This window comes from Coffea arabica, chromosome 8e (genome assembly GCF_036785885.1).
Source record: "Coffea arabica cultivar ET-39 chromosome 8e, Coffea Arabica ET-39 HiFi, whole genome shotgun sequence".
NCBI lineage: Eukaryota > Viridiplantae > Streptophyta > Magnoliopsida > Gentianales > Rubiaceae > Coffea > Coffea arabica.
Window position 1 is genome coordinate 11,004,250 of NC_092324.1, and position 18,851 is coordinate 11,023,100.

An 18,851-nucleotide genomic window follows, 5' to 3' on the forward strand; every position below is an offset into this window, starting at 1 on the left:
TAGAGTTTCCTACGACATAAAATTCAAAGTTTGATTCAATCTCTCTAAATTCCAAAAAATTGGCAAAGTTGACTGAAAATTCTGCCCTGCATAAGTAAAAATAGGAATGTTATAGTAGCTTACAGCTCAAGTTGGACCAACTTATGAACTGAATCTCTTTGAGGTGTCTTCTAAAGATTATTAGTATTTGAAGTCTACTTTTAATAGGCCAAGTTTTATGAATTTTTGATAATTATAACTCAAGTTATGATTTTTCTAAAGGAATGGTGCATACTAGGGTTTTTGGTGTGTTTTTGGTGCATTTTGGTAGTGTGATCACTTGGTGAGGTGTGCGTACTAAATTTGGTGGATAAGAGCGGGTATTAATTAAGAGGAAGAATGTGATTAGAAATGCTAATAATAAGTTAGTGAATCATAAGTTAAAACAAAAGTACGAGAGAGTTAAGAAAAATAGGCTTGAATCGATGTGCGCCGTTTGTTATCGGTTGAGTACACCACTTGAACAATATTTTCTTACCTTAATCTCCTTGATTTTATTTCATTTAATTCTCCCTAATTTGACCCTTAGACCAGCCAAAATTCTTGACCTAAAAAAAAGAGGAAAAGAAAAAAAAAACAAGAGAAAAATTGGTGGTGACAAGTGTTGGCAATCCAAGAGATGTTTGACCAAAACTGTGAGGACTCGTAAAAACTATTATTTTTTTTAGCCTAATTTGTGGCTTAATAAATTATTTAATTGGATATTTGCCTCGAGGAATATTTTCTAGTCTTATTAGACCTAAATACATGGTAATATAACTTCGTTATATTTTTAAAGTAACTCATTTCATGAATTAATTTCCTGGAGCGCGTTTAGTAAAAACAGTGAATAGTGCTTGAAGATTTTATCCGCTTGAGAGTACAATAAGTTTGGAATATTGGAGACATGTACAATGGACCTAAATTCGGTATTTTAATGTTTAAATACTCAAGTGATAGTTATTAGTACTATCGTTATAAGAATTTCCCGGAAGTTTCGCGTTATAGCGGTAAAATTGGCGGTACGCGTTTTCACACGCGCGACTTTATTTGAGGAACTTTAGACCCTTGTTTCGAGACAATTAAGAGTGAATAATGTTTATATTAACATGAGTGCATTAGAGGTTTAGTGCACTAGTGAACCAAACGCGCGAGAAAATCGAGCCTAAAAACGTGCCAAACGAGCCTTACAAGAGTTGACTTTGGAGCAATTTTTCACCACACATTTAATCTTCTTTGAGAAGCCAACTTAGATCAAAATCACACTCTCTCTTCCCTCTCCTCATGGCCGGCCAAAACACTCCCTCTCTCTAACTCATTTGCAACAAAAATTCTGCACACTAATCTCAACCAAAACTACCCCAAATCACCTCCAAATCACACCAAACTTGGAGACCACTTAGCAAACCTCTTGGAGGTTGGATTTAGCTAACAAAAGGCTGCATCTTCACGGGTTCTTGGAGCTTCAAGAGGGCCGAAATTTCTGATCTTGCACACCCAAGGAATAGGTAATGATCAACCCTTGGATTCTTGTCTTTTGGAATTTATATAGCAAGATTAAGCTCATGCATGCACTTAGTTAGCTTGTTTATGGTGAAAATGAAATGAGTGGGCTCTTGGTATTCCCACACTTGGGGTTGTTGTTGCTGATTTAAGGATTAATGTTGGATTTAATGGTAGTTTAGTGGTTATAATGATGAGTTTATGGAGTGTTATTGTTGGAAACTCAAAGTAGAGGTCTTGGCAAGAATTTCCGAAAATGCCCCTGTTTTGTTCGGCCATAAGAAGGCCCATTTTTGGTGATCTATTGGCATGAACCTGATGTATATAGGTTATATTATGTGTGTAAAAATTTTCGTTGGAAAACATTAACGTTTGGTGGGTCAAATGAATTTTTCTCCTAGAAGTGGCAATCTGGAAATCTGTTCCGTATTGCACTGTCCAGCGTTGGCATTTTGGCTATAACTCTGTCCTCGGATGTCGAAATCATGTGCCGTCGGTGGCGTTTGAAACTAGACATTCCTAGCTTTAATTTGGTATAAAATGCACGTTCTGATTCCTTGTGAGCAAGCCGAACCAAATGTTTTAAGTTCGCTGTCCTGTTGCTCTGTTCGTCTGGAATGAAGTGTTCAGGCAGCAACTTGATGCCCGAATTTGAACCAGATGGGTGCCGAATTTGGGAATGACTTCTTCTGTGATGTTTTAGTACTATGAATGTATTTTCCAACGGCGTAAGCCATGCTCAATTTTGAGCTATATTGACTGAGTTGTGACTGAAACAAGTGGACTGCTCTGTTTTGGAAAACCCTAATGTTGGGACTGGTTTGGAACCAAATCTTGGAATGAACTTGTTAGTTGATGTTTTTGATATTAAACACTTACCAAAGATATTATGGGTGTATCTTAGACCCTTATTTCACAAATGAACCATGGTTGGATAACTTTCTTGGTTAAACGATTGGAAATTTGGAAAATGAAAGTCAAAGGCAGATTGCCTTATAATTTTCCTGAACTTTGGTTGACTAATTAACTATCTTACCGAAAGTATTTTTCCCTGAAATTTGATAGAGTGGTACCTTTCATATGGGAGTAAAATACTGCCAATTTTGGTACCAATCCAAGTTCGTTTCGATACCCAATTAAATTTCTAGTGTTGGAGGTTCAAAACTGGAAATTCTTCTTCAGTCTTGAATCTTCCTCAACTTGGGGCTACTATATCTTGGTGCTCGAAACTCCGTTTCTCAATCCGCTTGTTTTGTTATACTCTTGGATTGCAACACTATTTGATTTCCAAATTTCAAAGGTTAGTTCAAAACAAGTGAATTTTACTGAATTTCCAAAATTGGCCAAAAACCAACCTTGAAACTGTCTTAGTATTCTACAGCAGTAACTTTGATCCAACTTTTGAATACCTTCCATTTCGAATCATGGAAAAGTGTCTTCTAGAAACTTGTAGTACTCGGAATGTAGTTTCCAATGGTATCAAGCTTTCCAATTTTGGACCTACGTAGTGCAAGATACGATTTTTCTAGAATTGACACCCAAAGCTAAAATTTGACAATTTCTTAGAAATGAGATTTTGGAAACTTGCCTTCTTTTCTCGATACCGATTGAACATTTTGAACTCGATTTCATGAAAAATGTTAGTCTCTTTCTTTAGACTTTAAAACTTTACTCTTGAGCCTCGATTATTAATAATTAAGGCCCAATTCATGAATTCCCTTTAGATTGTACAACCTTCTTTGATAAGTAGGAGTTCTAAGTGATAGTGTATAATAGTTAATGGTTGTTTACTCAGGCACTCGAGGGAATCTCCAAGGGGAACTCGGAGCGGACACCTAAAACGCTTGTTTGAAAACTACTCGCTTGTTTTGACTAGGTGAGTGTTCCATATAGGAATACGTAATTGAATAAGTCTAGGACACGCTTATTTCATGATTATTAAGTGCTATGTGTTAAGTATTTACCATACTCATGCCTATTTAAGGAATGTATACTTGCATTGTATATCTACATGAATTGGTTAAATCATTAACCATATCAAATGACCATATGAACTCGATACATGCTTAACTTGCTAGATTGTTTACTTAGTCTACTTGGTTTTGAAAAATGGAGTCGAGTGTGTACTTTATCGCACTCGTTCTCTTTTGAGATGAATAATTCATGCTTGAAAATACTCGAATAACATGACTTGGTATGCTAAGGTTGCATACGTCGTTGGAGTGAATCTCCTCGACTCTCACGTGGTAAAAAATGGGATAACGGCCAATGATGGCCTATGCATATGACCAATGCTTGTCAATTAACCGTCAACCGTGAACAGTTAACCGTTAACCGTGAACCGTTTACCAACCCACATGACTACCTGATTACCTGACTATTTGCTCATATGATTTCTAATCTATATGATTATTCGATATCCGTGAATTATATGCTCCCATGAAATCAACTTGTATTGCTTACGTGCTTACGTGCTAAGTATCCACTTGATCACTTGATTATCATGAATCACATGTTATATGAAGTTGTCCATCATTGTTAGGCGAGTGTGTACTTTATCTCACTCGACCTACTCAAATGATGAATTTTACCTTTTGTCGAATTACTTGATTACTTGTGCATGTTGTAAGCTCTAAGCTGAACTCGGGCCCTGCCTCGGTTACTGACCTACTCGAGCCAGGACTGGGCTCGGTCGGGTAGGTTGGAACCCTGGACAACCGTTTCGGTATACTCGAGTATTACCACTGGAGGGATAAGGTGATGGCCAGTCAAACCGAGGGGATCCGGAAGTCATAAGGTGCAGATGACCGACAGAGTTCCACTGGAACACCGTATCCTACAGTATATGTTTACCTTGTATCATAATAATTGTTTCGTGCTAAAATGCCAACATGAAATCCTGAGCTATGCCTGTAATAAGCTCCAATCACTCGTGAACTATACATGCCAATGTCTCATACCATGATAAATGTCTCAAATTACCTGTACAATGATTATTGCCTCATGATAACATGCCATTGTGTAACCTTGAACCATGCGTATGATATGCCCAACTTATTTGATTTATTTGAACTGTTAGAGTGTCTTGGAACCTCACTGGGCTGTGTAGCTCATACCACGTTGTGGATTTCTTTTACAGGGTTCGAGACCAAGGGTGCTCGTGAGTAGTACTAGATTGTTTTCTTTTGAAGACTTTAAGTTATATTATAACGGATGGCTATAGTACCCCTTTTCCATTGGGTTGTATTTAAGCTTGAAAGCTGCATAATTGTAAGTGTGAGATATTCGAAGTACTTTAATTATGTATTGAGGTTACTTAAAGTATTTCGAGCTTTTGAATGATCGATTGTAGTGAGTCCCGGCGAGAGCTGGGCAGGCGTCCCGCGGATACCCTTTGGTTCGCCTTAGGGAGAAGTGGGGGCGTCACAGTTGGTATCAGAGCTTAGGCTTCAGATCTTTGTAGTGTATCCTAGGCTTAAATGTTTAGGATGCCGGACTGTGGGACTGGTTTGAAAGTTAAATGATTGCTTGTAGCAATGAAATTTAGAGCCAATTCACGTGGTCTCTACAAAGGAGCAAGATAGGACCAAGTGGTGTTATGGTCCTTACTATGTGATTGAGTAAAGGTTTAAGTGCCCTTCAAAAAAAAAATGTAAGCTGTGAATCATGAATGTTATAGGTTGTAAAACCTTTATCTTGATAATTGGAGGGAATTTGATATGTATGTTGGGTAGGAATCTCGAATGTGGTGATTTAGTCTTGGGACCGGCCGGCTCGAGTTGTGAATTACCTTATTTCGGATTCTTGTACCCGAGTACTTGAGAGTTGAGGGCAACCATAAGGACTTTATATCTCCATTTTTGGGGAATAAGAATGAATCGATATTTCATGTGAATGGTTGCAGGAAACCAATAATTGTTTGGTTAAGATGGTACAATAATTAAGAGTGGAAGATGGAAAATATTGTAACTCAAAAGATCCTTGTGTTGGGATTGAAATCGAGCATGTTAGGGAATGAGAATCGTCTAGTTCCAATAATCTAGTGAATCCCTACTTGTGATCTTTTATAGTGAGACGATGGGAGTAGAACTTAGAGTCTGCGCCTTGAAGATGAATGTACTTGTGATGATCACTTGTTTATTTTGCTATTGACTTTGACTTGGCATGAACTTTACTTGGCCATAACTTGTTTTATAATTTAATGAACTCTAGTTTGTGTTTACTTGCATAGTGATAATGTTATTTGTGTAAGTGACTTCATTCTCTTTAAATGTTGCTACTGGTATATGAGTATAGTTCAATTTTAACTAAGTGTGAGGGTTATGCATGTGCGTATAGATTAGTTGTGAACATGGAAACTAGAGGACAACGAAAGGGACGTCAACCTAGACAACCCCGAAATGAAAGAGTAGCTAATGGGTCCGGTATTGATCAAAACGTTGAGTCAAGTGTTGGGAGAGGAAATGACCAAATGGGACAAGTTTTAACTCGCATGACGGATATCCTGGAGCTCTTGGTAGCTCAACAAGGTCAAGGTGTTGGACAAGGAAACCAACGTGGAAACCAAGAGATAGGGGAGGATCGAGCTTTAGAGCGGTTTCAAAAATTTTTCCCGCCCAAGTTTGCTGGAGGACCTGATCCAGAGGTGGCTGAGAATTGGTTAGAGAATATAAGAAATATATTCGATGCCTTGGATTACACAGAGGAGAGACAAGTCACCTTTGCTGTATTTCAACTTGAAGGAGCAGCCCGAGCCTGGTGGAATGTTATAAGAAACAAGTGGGAAAGAGATCAAACCCTAAGGACTTGGATAAACTTTGTACGTGAATTTAATGAGAAATTTCTTCCTCCACTTGTCCAAGAAAAGAGAGAAGATGATTTTATAAAGCTTCGTCAAGGAACTTTGAGCGTAGCTGAGTATGAAACACGCTTTACAAAGTTATCTACATATGCCCCAGAATTGGTGGCTACTGAACGGAAGAGAATAAGAAGGTTTATCCAAGGATTAGATTTGGAAATCCAAGATGCCCTTGCTGCAGCACAGGTTGAAACATTTAGTGACGCTCTCGAAAAAGCGCAAAGGGTAGAAAGCACAAAATCTCAACTGAGAGCTCTCCAAGCAAGGAAAAGAGATGCATCTGATAGTACACTAGGAGGAAATGGACCACCACCCAAAGTTAGAAAAGAAGTGGATGGAGTAGGACTGTTATTTCCTGCACCACTCATGATAAAGGAACCAAAAGGAACTATGTCGCGAGGGACTTCAGTAGAACAGACACGATCAAAGAAAACCTCGCAAGCCAGTCAGGTCACAACACCTCGTCCGACTTGTGGATATTGTGGAAGGACGAATCACATTGAAGAAAACTGTTGGCTAAAGGGACGAAAGTGTATGGGGTGTGGGAGTACCAACCATAAAGTTCATGACTGTCCAAGGAGGTATCCACGAGAAACTACTGCTCCACAAGGAAATGGAACTGTCCCTCGACAAGTCAATGGAAGGAGAAACCGACCAATGGCATCAGAAAGAAAGCATAACATGAACACACCACATGGTTCAGAGTTGTCTGAGATTACAGAAGGTATGAATTTCGAGGACGAAATTCTTTTAAGGAGGGGAGGTTGTGAGGACTCGTAAAAACTATTATTTTTTTTAGCCTAATTTGTGGCTTAATAAATTATTTAATTGGATATTTGCCTCGAGGAATATTTTCTAGTCTTATTAGACCTAAATACATGGTAATATAACTTCGTTATATTTTTAAAGTAACTCATTTCATGAATTAATTTCCTGGAGCGCGTTTAGTAAAAACAGTGAATAGTGCTTGAAGATTTTATCCGCTTGAGAGTACAATAAGTTTGGAATATTGGAGACATGTACAATGGACCTAAATTCGGTATTTTAATGTTTAAATACTCAAGTGATAGTTATTAGTACTATCGTTATAAGAATTTCCCGGAAGTTTCGCGTTATAGCGGTAAAATTGGCGGTACGCGTTTTCACACGCGCGACTTTATTTGAGGAACTTTAGACCCTTGTTTCGAGACAATTAAGAGTGAATAATGTTTATATTAACATGAGTGCATTAGAGGTTTAGTGCACTAGTGAACCAAACGCGCGAGAAAATCGAGCCTAAAAACGTGCCAAACGAGCCTTACAAGAGTTGACTTTGGAGCAATTTTTCACCACACATTTAATCTTCTTTGAGAAGCCAACTTAGATCAAAATCACACTCTCTCTTCCCTCTCCTCATGGCCGGCCAAAACACTCCCTCTCTCTAACTCATTTGCAACAAAAATTCTGCACACTAATCTCAACCAAAACTACCCCAAATCACCTCCAAATCACACCAAACTTGGAGACCACTTAGCAAACCTCTTGGAGGTTGGATTTAGCTAACAAAAGGCTGCATCTTCACGGGTTCTTGGAGCTTCAAGAGGGCCGAAATTTCTGATCTTGCACACCCAAGGAATAGGTAATGATCAACCCTTGGATTCTTGTCTTTTGGAATTTATATAGCAAGATTAAGCTCATGCATGCACTTAGTTAGCTTGTTTATGGTGAAAATGAAATGAGTGGGCTCTTGGTATTCCCACACTTGGGGTTGTTGTTGCTGATTTAAGGATTAATGTTGGATTTAATGGTAGTTTAGTGGTTATAATGATGAGTTTATGGAGTGTTATTGTTGGAAACTCAAAGTAGAGGTCTTGGCAAGAATTTCCGAAAATGCCCCTGTTTTGTTCGGCCATAAGAAGGCCCATTTTTGGTGATCTATTGGCATGAACCTGATGTATATATGTTATATTATGTGTGTAAAAATTTTCGTTGGAAAACATTAACGTTTGGTGGGTCAAATGAATTTTTCTCCTAGAAGTGGCAATCTGGAAATCTGTTCCGTATTGCACTGTCCAGCGTTGGCATTTTGGCTATAACTCTGTCCTCGGATGTCGAAATCATGTGCCGTCGGTGGCGTTTGAAACTAGACATTCCTAGCTTTAATTTGGTATAAAATGCACGTTCTGATTCCTTGTGAGCAAGCCGAACCAAATGTTTTAAGTTCGCTGTCCTGTTGCTCTGTTCGTCTGGAATGAAGTGTTCAGGCAGCAACTTGATGCCCGAATTTGAACCAGATGGGTGCCGAATTTGGGAATGACTTCTTCTGTGATGTTTTAGTACTATGAATGTATTTTCCAACGGCGTAAGCCATGCTCAATTTTGAGCTATATTGACTGAGTTGTGACTGAAACAAGTGGACTGCTCTGTTTTGGAAAACCCTAATGTTGGGACTGGTTTGGAACCAAATCTTGGAATGAACTTGTTAGTTGATGTTTTTGATATTAAACACTTACCAAAGATATTATGGGTGTATCTTAGACCCTTATTTCACAAATGAACCATGGTTGGATAACTTTCTTGGTTAAACGATTGGAAATTTGGAAAATGAAAGTCAAAGGCAGATTGCCTTATAATTTTCCTGAACTTTGGTTGACTAATTAACTATCTTACCGAAAGTATTTTTCCCTGAAATTTGATAGAGTGGTACCTTTCATATGGGAGTAAAATACTGCCAATTTTGGTACCAATCCAAGTTCGTTTCGATACCCAATTAAATTTCTAGTGTTGGAGGTTCAAAACTGGAAATTCTTCTTCAGTCTTGAATCTTCCTCAACTTGGGGCTACTATATCTTGGTGCTCGAAACTCCGTTTCTCAATCCGCTTGTTTTGTTATACTCTTGGATTGCAACACTATTTGATTTCCAAATTTCAAAGGTTAGTTCAAAACAAGTGAATTTTACTGAATTTCCAAAATTGGCCAAAAACCAACCTTGAAACTGTCTTAGTATTCTACAGCAGTAACTTTGATCCAACTTTTGAATACCTTCCATTTCGAATCATGGAAAAGTGTCTTCTAGAAACTTGTAGTACTCGGAATGTAGTTTCCAATGGTATCAAGCTTTCCAATTTTGGACCTACGTAGTGCAAGATACGATTTTTCTAGAATTGACACCCAAAGCTAAAATTTGACAATTTCTTAGAAATGAGATTTTGGAAACTTGCCTTCTTTTCTCGATACCGATTGAACATTTTGAACTCGATTTCATGAAAAATGTTAGTCTCTTTCTTTAGACTTTAAAACTTTACTCTTGAGCCTCGATTATTAATAATTAAGGCCCAATTCATGAATTCCCTTTAGATTGTACAACCTTCTTTGATAAGTAGGAGTTCTAAGTGATAGTGTATAATAGTTAATGGTTGTTTACTCAGGCACTCGAGGGAATCTCCAAGGGGAACTCGGAGCGGACACCTAAAACGCTTGTTTGAAAACTACTCGCTTGTTTTGACTAGGTGAGTGTTCCATATAGGAATACGTAATTGAATAAGTCTAGGACACGCTTATTTCATGATTATTAAGTGCTATGTGTTAAGTATTTACCATACTCATGCCTATTTAAGGAATGTATACTTGCATTGTATATCTACATGAATTGGTTAAATCATTAACCATATCAAATGACCATATGAACTCGATACATGCTTAACTTGCTAGATTGTTTACTTAGTCTACTTGGTTTTGAAAAATGGAGTCGAGTGTGTACTTTATCGCACTCGTTCTCTTTTGAGATGAATAATTCATGCTTGAAAATACTCGAATAACATGACTTGGTATGCTAAGGTTGCATACGTCGTTGGAGTGAATCTCCTCGACTCTCACGTGGTAAAAAATGGGATAACGGCCAATGATGGCCTATGCATATGACCAATGCTTGTCAATTAACCGTCAACCGTGAACAGTTAACCGTTAACCGTGAACCGTTTACCAACCCACATGACTACCTGATTACCTGACTATTTGCTCATATGATTTCTAATCTATATGATTATTCGATATCCGTGAATTATATGCTCCCATGAAATCAACTTGTATTGCTTACGTGCTTACGTGCTAAGTATCCACTTGATCACTTGATTATCATGAATCACATGTTATATGAAGTTGTCCATCATTGTTAGGCGAGTGTGTACTTTATCTCACTCGACCTACTCAAATGATGAATTTTACCTTTTGTCGAATTACTTGATTACTTGTGCATGTTGTAAGCTCTAAGCTGAACTCGGGCCCTGCCTCGGTTACTGACCTACTCGAGCCAGGACTGGGCTCGGTCGGGTAGGTTGGAACCCTGGACAACCGTTTCGGTATACTCGAGTATTACCACTGGAGGGATAAGGTGATGGCCAGTCAAACCGAGGGGATCCGGAAGTCATAAGGTGCAGATGACCGACAGAGTTCCACTGGAACACCGTATCCTACAGTATATGTTTACCTTGTATCATAATAATTGTTTCGTGCTAAAATGCCAACATGAAATCCTGAGCTATGCCTGTAATAAGCTCCAATCACTCGTGAACTATACATGCCAATGTCTCATACCATGATAAATGTCTCAAATTACCTGTACAATGATTATTGCCTCATGATAACATGCCATTGTGTAACCTTGAACCATGCGTATGATATGCCCAACTTATTTGATTTATTTGAACTGTTAGAGTGTCTTGGAACCTCACTGGGCTGTGTAGCTCATACCACGTTGTGGATTTCTTTTACAGGGTTCGAGACCAAGGGTGCTCGTGAGTAGTACTAGATTGTTTTCTTTTGAAGACTTTAAGTTATATTATAACGGATGGCTATAGTACCCCTTTTCCATTGGGTTGTATTTAAGCTTGAAAGCTGCATAATTGTAAGTGTGAGATATTCGAAGTACTTTAATTATGTATTGAGGTTACTTAAAGTATTTCGAGCTTTTGAATGATCGATTGTAGTGAGTCCCGGCGAGAGCTGGGCAGGCGTCCCGCGGATACCCTTTGGTTCGCCTTAGGGAGAAGTGGGGGCGTCACAGTTGGTATCAGAGCTTAGGCTTCAGATCTTTGTAGTGTATCCTAGGCTTAAATGTTTAGGATGCCGGACTGTGGGACTGGTTTGAAAGTTAAATGATTGCTTGTAGCAATGAAATTTAGAGCCAATTCACGTGGTCTCTACAAAGGAGCAAGATAGGACCAAGTGGTGTTATGGTCCTTACTATGTGATTGAGTAAAGGTTTAAGTGCCCTTCAAAAAAAAAATGTAAGCTGTGAATCATGAATGTTATAGGTTGTAAAACCTTTATCTTGATAATTGGAGGGAATTTGATATGTATGTTGGGTAGGAATCTCGAATGTGGTGATTTAGTCTTGGGACCGGCCGGCTCGAGTTGTGAATTACCTTATTTCGGATTCTTGTACCCGAGTACTTGAGAGTTGAGGGCAACCATAAGGACTTTATATCTCCATTTTTGGGGAATAAGAATGAATCGATATTTCATGTGAATGGTTGCAGGAAACCAATAATTGTTTGGTTAAGATGGTACAATAATTAAGAGTGGAAGATGGAAAATATTGTAACTCAAAAGATCCTTGTGTTGGGATTGAAATCGAGCATGTTAGGGAATGAGAATCGTCTAGTTCCAATAATCTAGTGAATCCCTACTTGTGATCTTTTATAGTGAGACGATGGGAGTAGAACTTAGAGTCTGCGCCTTGAAGATGAATGTACTTGTGATGATCACTTGTTTATTTTGCTATTGACTTTGACTTGGCATGAACTTTACTTGGCCATAACTTGTTTTATAATTTAATGAACTCTAGTTTGTGTTTACTTGCATAGTGATAATGTTATTTGTGTAAGTGACTTCATTCTCTTTAAATGTTGCTACTGGTATATGAGTATAGTTCAATTTTAACTAAGTGTGAGGGTTATGCATGTGCGTATAGATTAGTTGTGAACATGGAAACTAGAGGACAACGAAAGGGACGTCAACCTAGACAACCCCGAAATGAAAGAGTAGCTAATGGGTCCGGTATTGATCAAAACGTTGAGTCAAGTGTTGGGAGAGGAAATGACCAAATGGGACAAGTTTTAACTCGCATGACGGATATCCTGGAGCTCTTGGTAGCTCAACAAGGTCAAGGTGTTGGACAAGGAAACCAACGTGGAAACCAAGAGATAGGGGAGGATCGAGCTTTAGAGCGGTTTCAAAAATTTTTCCCGCCCAAGTTTGCTGGAGGACCTGATCCAGAGGTGGCTGAGAATTGGTTAGAGAATATAAGAAATATATTCGATGCCTTGGATTACACAGAGGAGAGACAAGTCACCTTTGCTGTATTTCAACTTGAAGGAGCAGCCCGAGCCTGGTGGAATGTTATAAGAAACAAGTGGGAAAGAGATCAAACCCTAAGGACTTGGATAAACTTTGTACGTGAATTTAATGAGAAATTTCTTCCTCCACTTGTCCAAGAAAAGAGAGAAGATGATTTTATAAAGCTTCGTCAAGGAACTTTGAGCGTAGCTGAGTATGAAACACGCTTTACAAAGTTATCTACATATGCCCCAGAATTGGTGGCTACTGAACGGAAGAGAATAAGAAGGTTTATCCAAGGATTAGATTTGGAAATCCAAGATGCCCTTGCTGCAGCACAGGTTGAAACATTTAGTGACGCTCTCGAAAAAGCGCAAAGGGTAGAAAGCACAAAATCTCAACTGAGAGCTCTCCAAGCAAGGAAAAGAGATGCATCTGATAGTACACTAGGAGGAAATGGACCACCACCCAAAGTTAGAAAAGAAGTGGATGGAGTAGGACTGTTATTTCCTGCACCACTCATGATAAAGGAACCAAAAGGAACTATGTCGCGAGGGACTTCAGTAGAACAGACACGATCAAAGAAAACCTCGCAAGCCAGTCAGGTCACAACACCTCGTCCGACTTGTGGATATTGTGGAAGGACGAAGCACATTGAAGAAAACTGTTGGCTAAAGGGACGAAAGTGTATGGGGTGTGGGAGTACCACCCATAAAGTTCATGACTGTCCAAGGAGGTATCCACGAGAAACTACTGCTCCACAAGGAAATGGAACTGTCCCTCGACAAGTCAATGGAAGGAGAAACCGACCAATGGCATCAGAAAGAAAGCATAACATGAACACACCACATGGTTCAGAGTTGTCTGAGATTACAGAAGGTATGAATTTCGAGGACGAAATTCTTTTAAGGAGGGGAGGTTGTGAGGACTCGTAAAAACTATTATTTTTTTTAGCCTAATTTGTGGCTTAATAAATTATTTAATTGGATATTTGCCTCGAGGAATATTTTCTAGTCTTATTAGACCTAAATACATGGTAATATAACTTCGTTATATTTTTAAAGTAACTCATTTCATGAATTAATTTCCTGGAGCGCGTTTAGTAAAAACAGTGAATAGTGCTTGAAGATTTTATCCGCTTGAGAGTACAATAAGTTTGGAATATTGGAGACATGTACAATGGACCTAAATTCGGTATTTTAATGTTTAAATACTCAAGTGATAGTTATTAGTACTATCGTTATAAGAATTTCCCGGAAGTTTCGCGTTATAGCGGTAAAATTGGCGGTACGCGTTTTCACACGCGCGACTTTATTTGAGGAACTTTAGACCCTTGTTTCGAGACAATTAAGAGTGAATAATGTTTATATTAACATGAGTGCATTAGAGGTTTAGTGCACTAGTGAACCAAACGCGCGAGAAAATCGAGCCTAAAAACGTGCCAAACGAGCCTTACAAGAGTTGACTTTGGAGCAATTTTTCACCACACATTTAATCTTCTTTGAGAAGCCAACTTAGATCAAAATCACACTCTCTCTTCCCTCTCCTCATGGCCGGCCAAAACACTCCCTCTCTCTAACTCATTTGCAACAAAAATTCTGCACACTAATCTCAACCAAAACTACCCCAAATCACCTCCAAATCACACCAAACTTGGAGACCACTTAGCAAACCTCTTGGAGGTTGGATTTAGCTAACAAAAGGCTGCATCTTCACGGGTTCTTGGAGCTTCAAGAGGGCCGAAATTTCTGATCTTGCACACCCAAGGAATAGGTAATGATCAACCCTTGGATTCTTGTCTTTTGGAATTTATATAGCAAGATTAAGCTCATGCATGCACTTAGTTAGCTTGTTTATGGTGAAAATGAAATGAGTGGGCTCTTGGTATTCCCACACTTGGGGTTGTTGTTGCTGATTTAAGGATTAATGTTGGATTTAATGGTAGTTTAGTGGTTATAATGATGAGTTTATGGAGTGTTATTGTTGGAAACTCAAAGTAGAGGTCTTGGCAAGAATTTCCGAAAATGCCCCTGTTTTGTTCGGCCATAAGAAGGCCCATTTTTGGTGATCTATTGGCATGAACCTGATGTATATATGTTATATTATGTGTGTAAAAATTTTCGTTGGAAAACATTAACGTTTGGTGGGTCAAATGAATTTTTCTCCTAGAAGTGGCAATCTGGAAATCTGTTCCGTATTGCACTGTCCAGCGTTGGCATTTTGGCTATAACTCTGTCCTCGGATGTCGAAATCATGTGCCGTCGGTGGCGTTTGAAACTAGACATTCCTAGCTTTAATTTGGTATAAAATGCACGTTCTGATTCCTTGTGAGCAAGCCGAACCAAATGTTTTAAGTTCGCTGTCCTGTTGCTCTGTTCGTCTGGAATGAAGTGTTCAGGCAGCAACTTGATGCCCGAATTTGAACCAGATGGGTGCCGAATTTGGGAATGACTTCTTCTGTGATGTTTTAGTACTATGAATGTATTTTCCAACGGCGTAAGCCATGCTCAATTTTGAGCTATATTGACTGAGTTGTGACTGAAACAAGTGGACTGCTCTGTTTTGGAAAACCCTAATGTTGGGACTGGTTTGGAACCAAATCTTGGAATGAACTTGTTAGTTGATGTTTTTGATATTAAACACTTACCAAAGATATTATGGGTGTATCTTAGACCCTTATTTCACAAATGAACCATGGTTGGATAACTTTCTTGGTTAAACGATTGGAAATTTGGAAAATGAAAGTCAAAGGCAGATTGCCTTATAATTTTCCTGAACTTTGGTTGACTAATTAACTATCTTACCGAAAGTATTTTTCCCTGAAATTTGATAGAGTGGTACCTTTCATATGGGAGTAAAATACTGCCAATTTTGGTACCAATCCAAGTTCGTTTCGATACCCAATTAAATTTCTAGTGTTGGAGGTTCAAAACTGGAAATTCTTCTTCAGTCTTGAATCTTCCTCAACTTGGGGCTACTATATCTTGGTGCTCGAAACTCCGTTTCTCAATCCGCTTGTTTTGTTATACTCTTGGATTGCAACACTATTTGATTTCCAAATTTCAAAGGTTAGTTCAAAACAAGTGAATTTTACTGAATTTCCAAAATTGGCCAAAAACCAACCTTGAAACTGTCTTAGTATTCTACAGCAGTAACTTTGATCCAACTTTTGAATACCTTCCATTTCGAATCATGGAAAAGTGTCTTCTAGAAACTTGTAGTACTCGGAATGTAGTTTCCAATGGTATCAAGCTTTCCAATTTTGGACCTACGTAGTGCAAGATACGATTTTTCTAGAATTGACACCCAAAGCTAAAATTTGACAATTTCTTAGAAATGAGATTTTGGAAACTTGCCTTCTTTTCTCGATACCGATTGAACATTTTGAACTCGATTTCATGAAAAATGTTAGTCTCTTTCTTTAGACTTTAAAACTTTACTCTTGAGCCTCGATTATTAATAATTAAGGCCCAATTCATGAATTCCCTTTAGATTGTACAACCTTCTTTGATAAGTAGGAGTTCTAAGTGATAGTGTATAATAGTTAATGGTTGTTTACTCAGGCACTCGAGGGAATCTCCAAGGGGAACTCGGAGCGGACACCTAAAACGCTTGTTTGAAAACTACTCGCTTGTTTTGACTAGGTGAGTGTTCCATATAGGAATACGTAATTGAATAAGTCTAGGACACGCTTATTTCATGATTATTAAGTGCTATGTGTTAAGTATTTACCATACTCATGCCTATTTAAGGAATGTATACTTGCATTGTATATCTACATGAATTGGTTAAATCATTAACCATATCAAATGACCATATGAACTCGATACATGCTTAACTTGCTAGATTGTTTACTTAGTCTACTTGGTTTTGAAAAATGGAGTCGAGTGTGTACTTTATCGCACTCGTTCTCTTTTGAGATGAATAATTCATGCTTGAAAATACTCGAATAACATGACTTGGTATGCTAAGGTTGCATACGTCGTTGGAGTGAATCTCCTCGACTCTCACGTGGTAAAAAATGGGATAACGGCCAATGATGGCCTATGCATATGACCAATGCTTGTCAATTAACCGTCAACCGTGAACAGTTAACCGTTAACCGTGAACCGTTTACCAACCCACATGACTACCTGATTACCTGACTATTTGCTCATATGATTTCTAATCTATATGATTATTCGATATCCGTGAATTATATGCTCCCATGAAATCAACTTGTATTGCTTACGTGCTTACGTGCTAAGTATCCACTTGATCACTTGATTATCATGAATCACATGTTATATGAAGTTGTCCATCATTGTTAGGCGAGTGTGTACTTTATCTCACTCGACCTACTCAAATGATGAATTTTACCTTTTGTCGAATTACTTGATTACTTGTGCATGTTGTAAGCTCTAAGCTGAACTCGGGCCCTGCCTCGGTTACTGACCTACTCGAGCCAGGACTGGGCTCGGTCGGGTAGGTTGGAACCCTGGACAACCGTTTCGGTATACTCGAGTATTACCACTGGAGGGATAAGGTGATGGCCAGTCAAACCGAGGGGATCCGGAAGTCATAAGGTGCAGATGACCGACAGAGTTCCACTGGAACACCGTATCCTACAGTATATGTTTACCTTGTATCATAATAATTGTTTCGTGCTAAAATGCCAACATGAAATCCTGAGCTATGCCTGTAATAAGCTCCAATCACTCGTGAACTATACATGCCAATGTCTCATACCATGATAAATGTCTCAAATTACCTGTACAATGATTATTGCCTCATGATAACATGCCATTGTGTAACCTTGAACCATGCGTATGATATGCCCAACTTATTTGATTTATTTGAACTGTTAGAGTGTCTTGGAACCTCACTGGGCTGTGTAGCTCATACCACGTTGTGGATTTCTTTTACAGGGTTCGAGACCAAGGGTGCTCGTGAGTAGTACTAGATTGTTTTCTTTTGAAGACTTTAAGTTATATTATAACGGATGGCTATAGTACCCCTTTTCCATTGGGTTGTATTTAAGCTTGAAAGCTGCATAATTGTAAGTGTGAGATATTCGAAGTACTTTAATTATGTATTGAGGTTACTTAAAGTATTTCGAGCTTTTGAATGATCGATTGTAGTGAGTCCCGGCGAGAGCTGGGCAGGCGTCCCGCGGATACCCTTTGGTTCGCCTTAGGGAGAAGTGGGGGCGTCACATTTCTCATTTCTTATACCAAGTTGCGAATTTAAAAGTTTTAAACGCTTCTTTATCCAAACTAAAAGAGCGAGTATGAATTTTCTAGGGTTTGGTAAGTAAAATGAGTACTACTTAAATGAGTTCTATTTACTTGGTTTTCTTCAAGCGAAACTCTTATATTTTGAAAGCCTAATTGATTTCAAGTTGCTATACGATATTTTATCACAGATTTTGACTCTAACCAGGGAGTTGAATCAGAACTTTGTTTTGGAAAGCAGTAAATCATTAGTGAGTATTCCAACTGCATGTTCCCTGCTAATTGTTGCTAGAAATTTACTAAACACCTGATTTGATATTCATAGGCGAGTGTGTACTTTATCGCACTTGACCTAACTCAACTAAACACTTGATATCTCATTCATGCATGTACAAGTAACTTGATTTGCATGTTACCTGTATATTAACTTGAAATACTTGAAATGCGTGGAAATGCGACATGCTAGGCATTATTTGTGACTTGGTTAGGGTTAGGCGAGTGTGCCATTATTCGCACTCATCCTCCTTTTCTTGAATGATCTGGTACTTACTTGAACTTGATTGACCTGTACTTGTGTTTATACTTGTGCTTGATTTGTAAGTGCTGAGCGGCAGCATGTACCACACTCAATCCGAGTGGGAGATGCCTCTCATTCCGTCTCCATACTTTATCTTGATTAAATCGATTGGAGATGTTATCTCATCGACTATACTGACTGCTTGGGAACCCAAACCCCACTGGCTAGTTAATTGAGTCGAGCCGGCAAGGGCCTGGTCGATTAGATAACGAACCATGGGTCTCCTGTTCTGTCAAGTGAAGTGTTATCTCCTCGACTAATTGGTATACTCGAGTATTACCACCAGTGTTTATCTTGGAGTTCGGGCCTGGTAGGGGGTTTGAATGGTGGATGGAGATTGGAGTTAAGTGGTGCTCTATTAGACTT

General features: G+C 38.7%; 1 protein-coding gene and 1 long non-coding RNA gene across 4 annotated transcripts; both read left to right on the forward strand.

Annotated features, from left to right (window-relative positions):
• The first annotated feature begins 1,391 nt into the window (after positions 1–1,391).
• Positions 1,392–11,334, forward strand: LOC140013065 (uncharacterized). Of its 3 annotated transcripts, XR_011820138.1 has the most exons (4): positions 3,315–3,397; positions 4,661–7,997; positions 9,788–9,868; positions 11,132–11,334. XR_011820138.1 is itself a non-coding variant. In XM_072062085.1 (2 exons), exon 2 carries the CDS (start codon positions 5,792–5,794, stop codon positions 7,157–7,159), a length of 1,368 nt encoding a protein of 455 aa, XP_071918186.1. In that variant the 5' UTR covers positions 1,392–1,526; positions 4,661–5,791; the 3' UTR covers positions 7,160–7,969. The 3 variants fall into 3 exon arrangements, 1 of the variants encoding a protein (XP_071918186.1); XR_011820139.1 differs by lacking the exon at positions 9,788–9,868; XM_072062085.1 differs by lacking the exons at positions 3,315–3,397; positions 9,788–9,868; positions 11,132–11,334 and adding an exon at positions 1,392–1,526 and having other exon boundaries at positions 4,661–7,969.
• Positions 3,394–10,166, forward strand: LOC140013066 (uncharacterized). The gene is made up of 2 exons (XR_011820140.1): positions 3,394–4,595; positions 9,869–10,166. It is a non-coding gene; the product is annotated as an uncharacterized lncRNA (long non-coding RNA).
• Positions 11,335–18,851: the final 7,517 nt, after the last annotated feature.

What these genes read in the sequence shown, in the direction of transcription:
- LOC140013065 (XM_072062085.1), top strand. Translation starts at nt 5,792, where the DNA reads ATGTTGCTACTGGTATATGAGTATAGTTCAATTTTAACTAAGTGTGAG.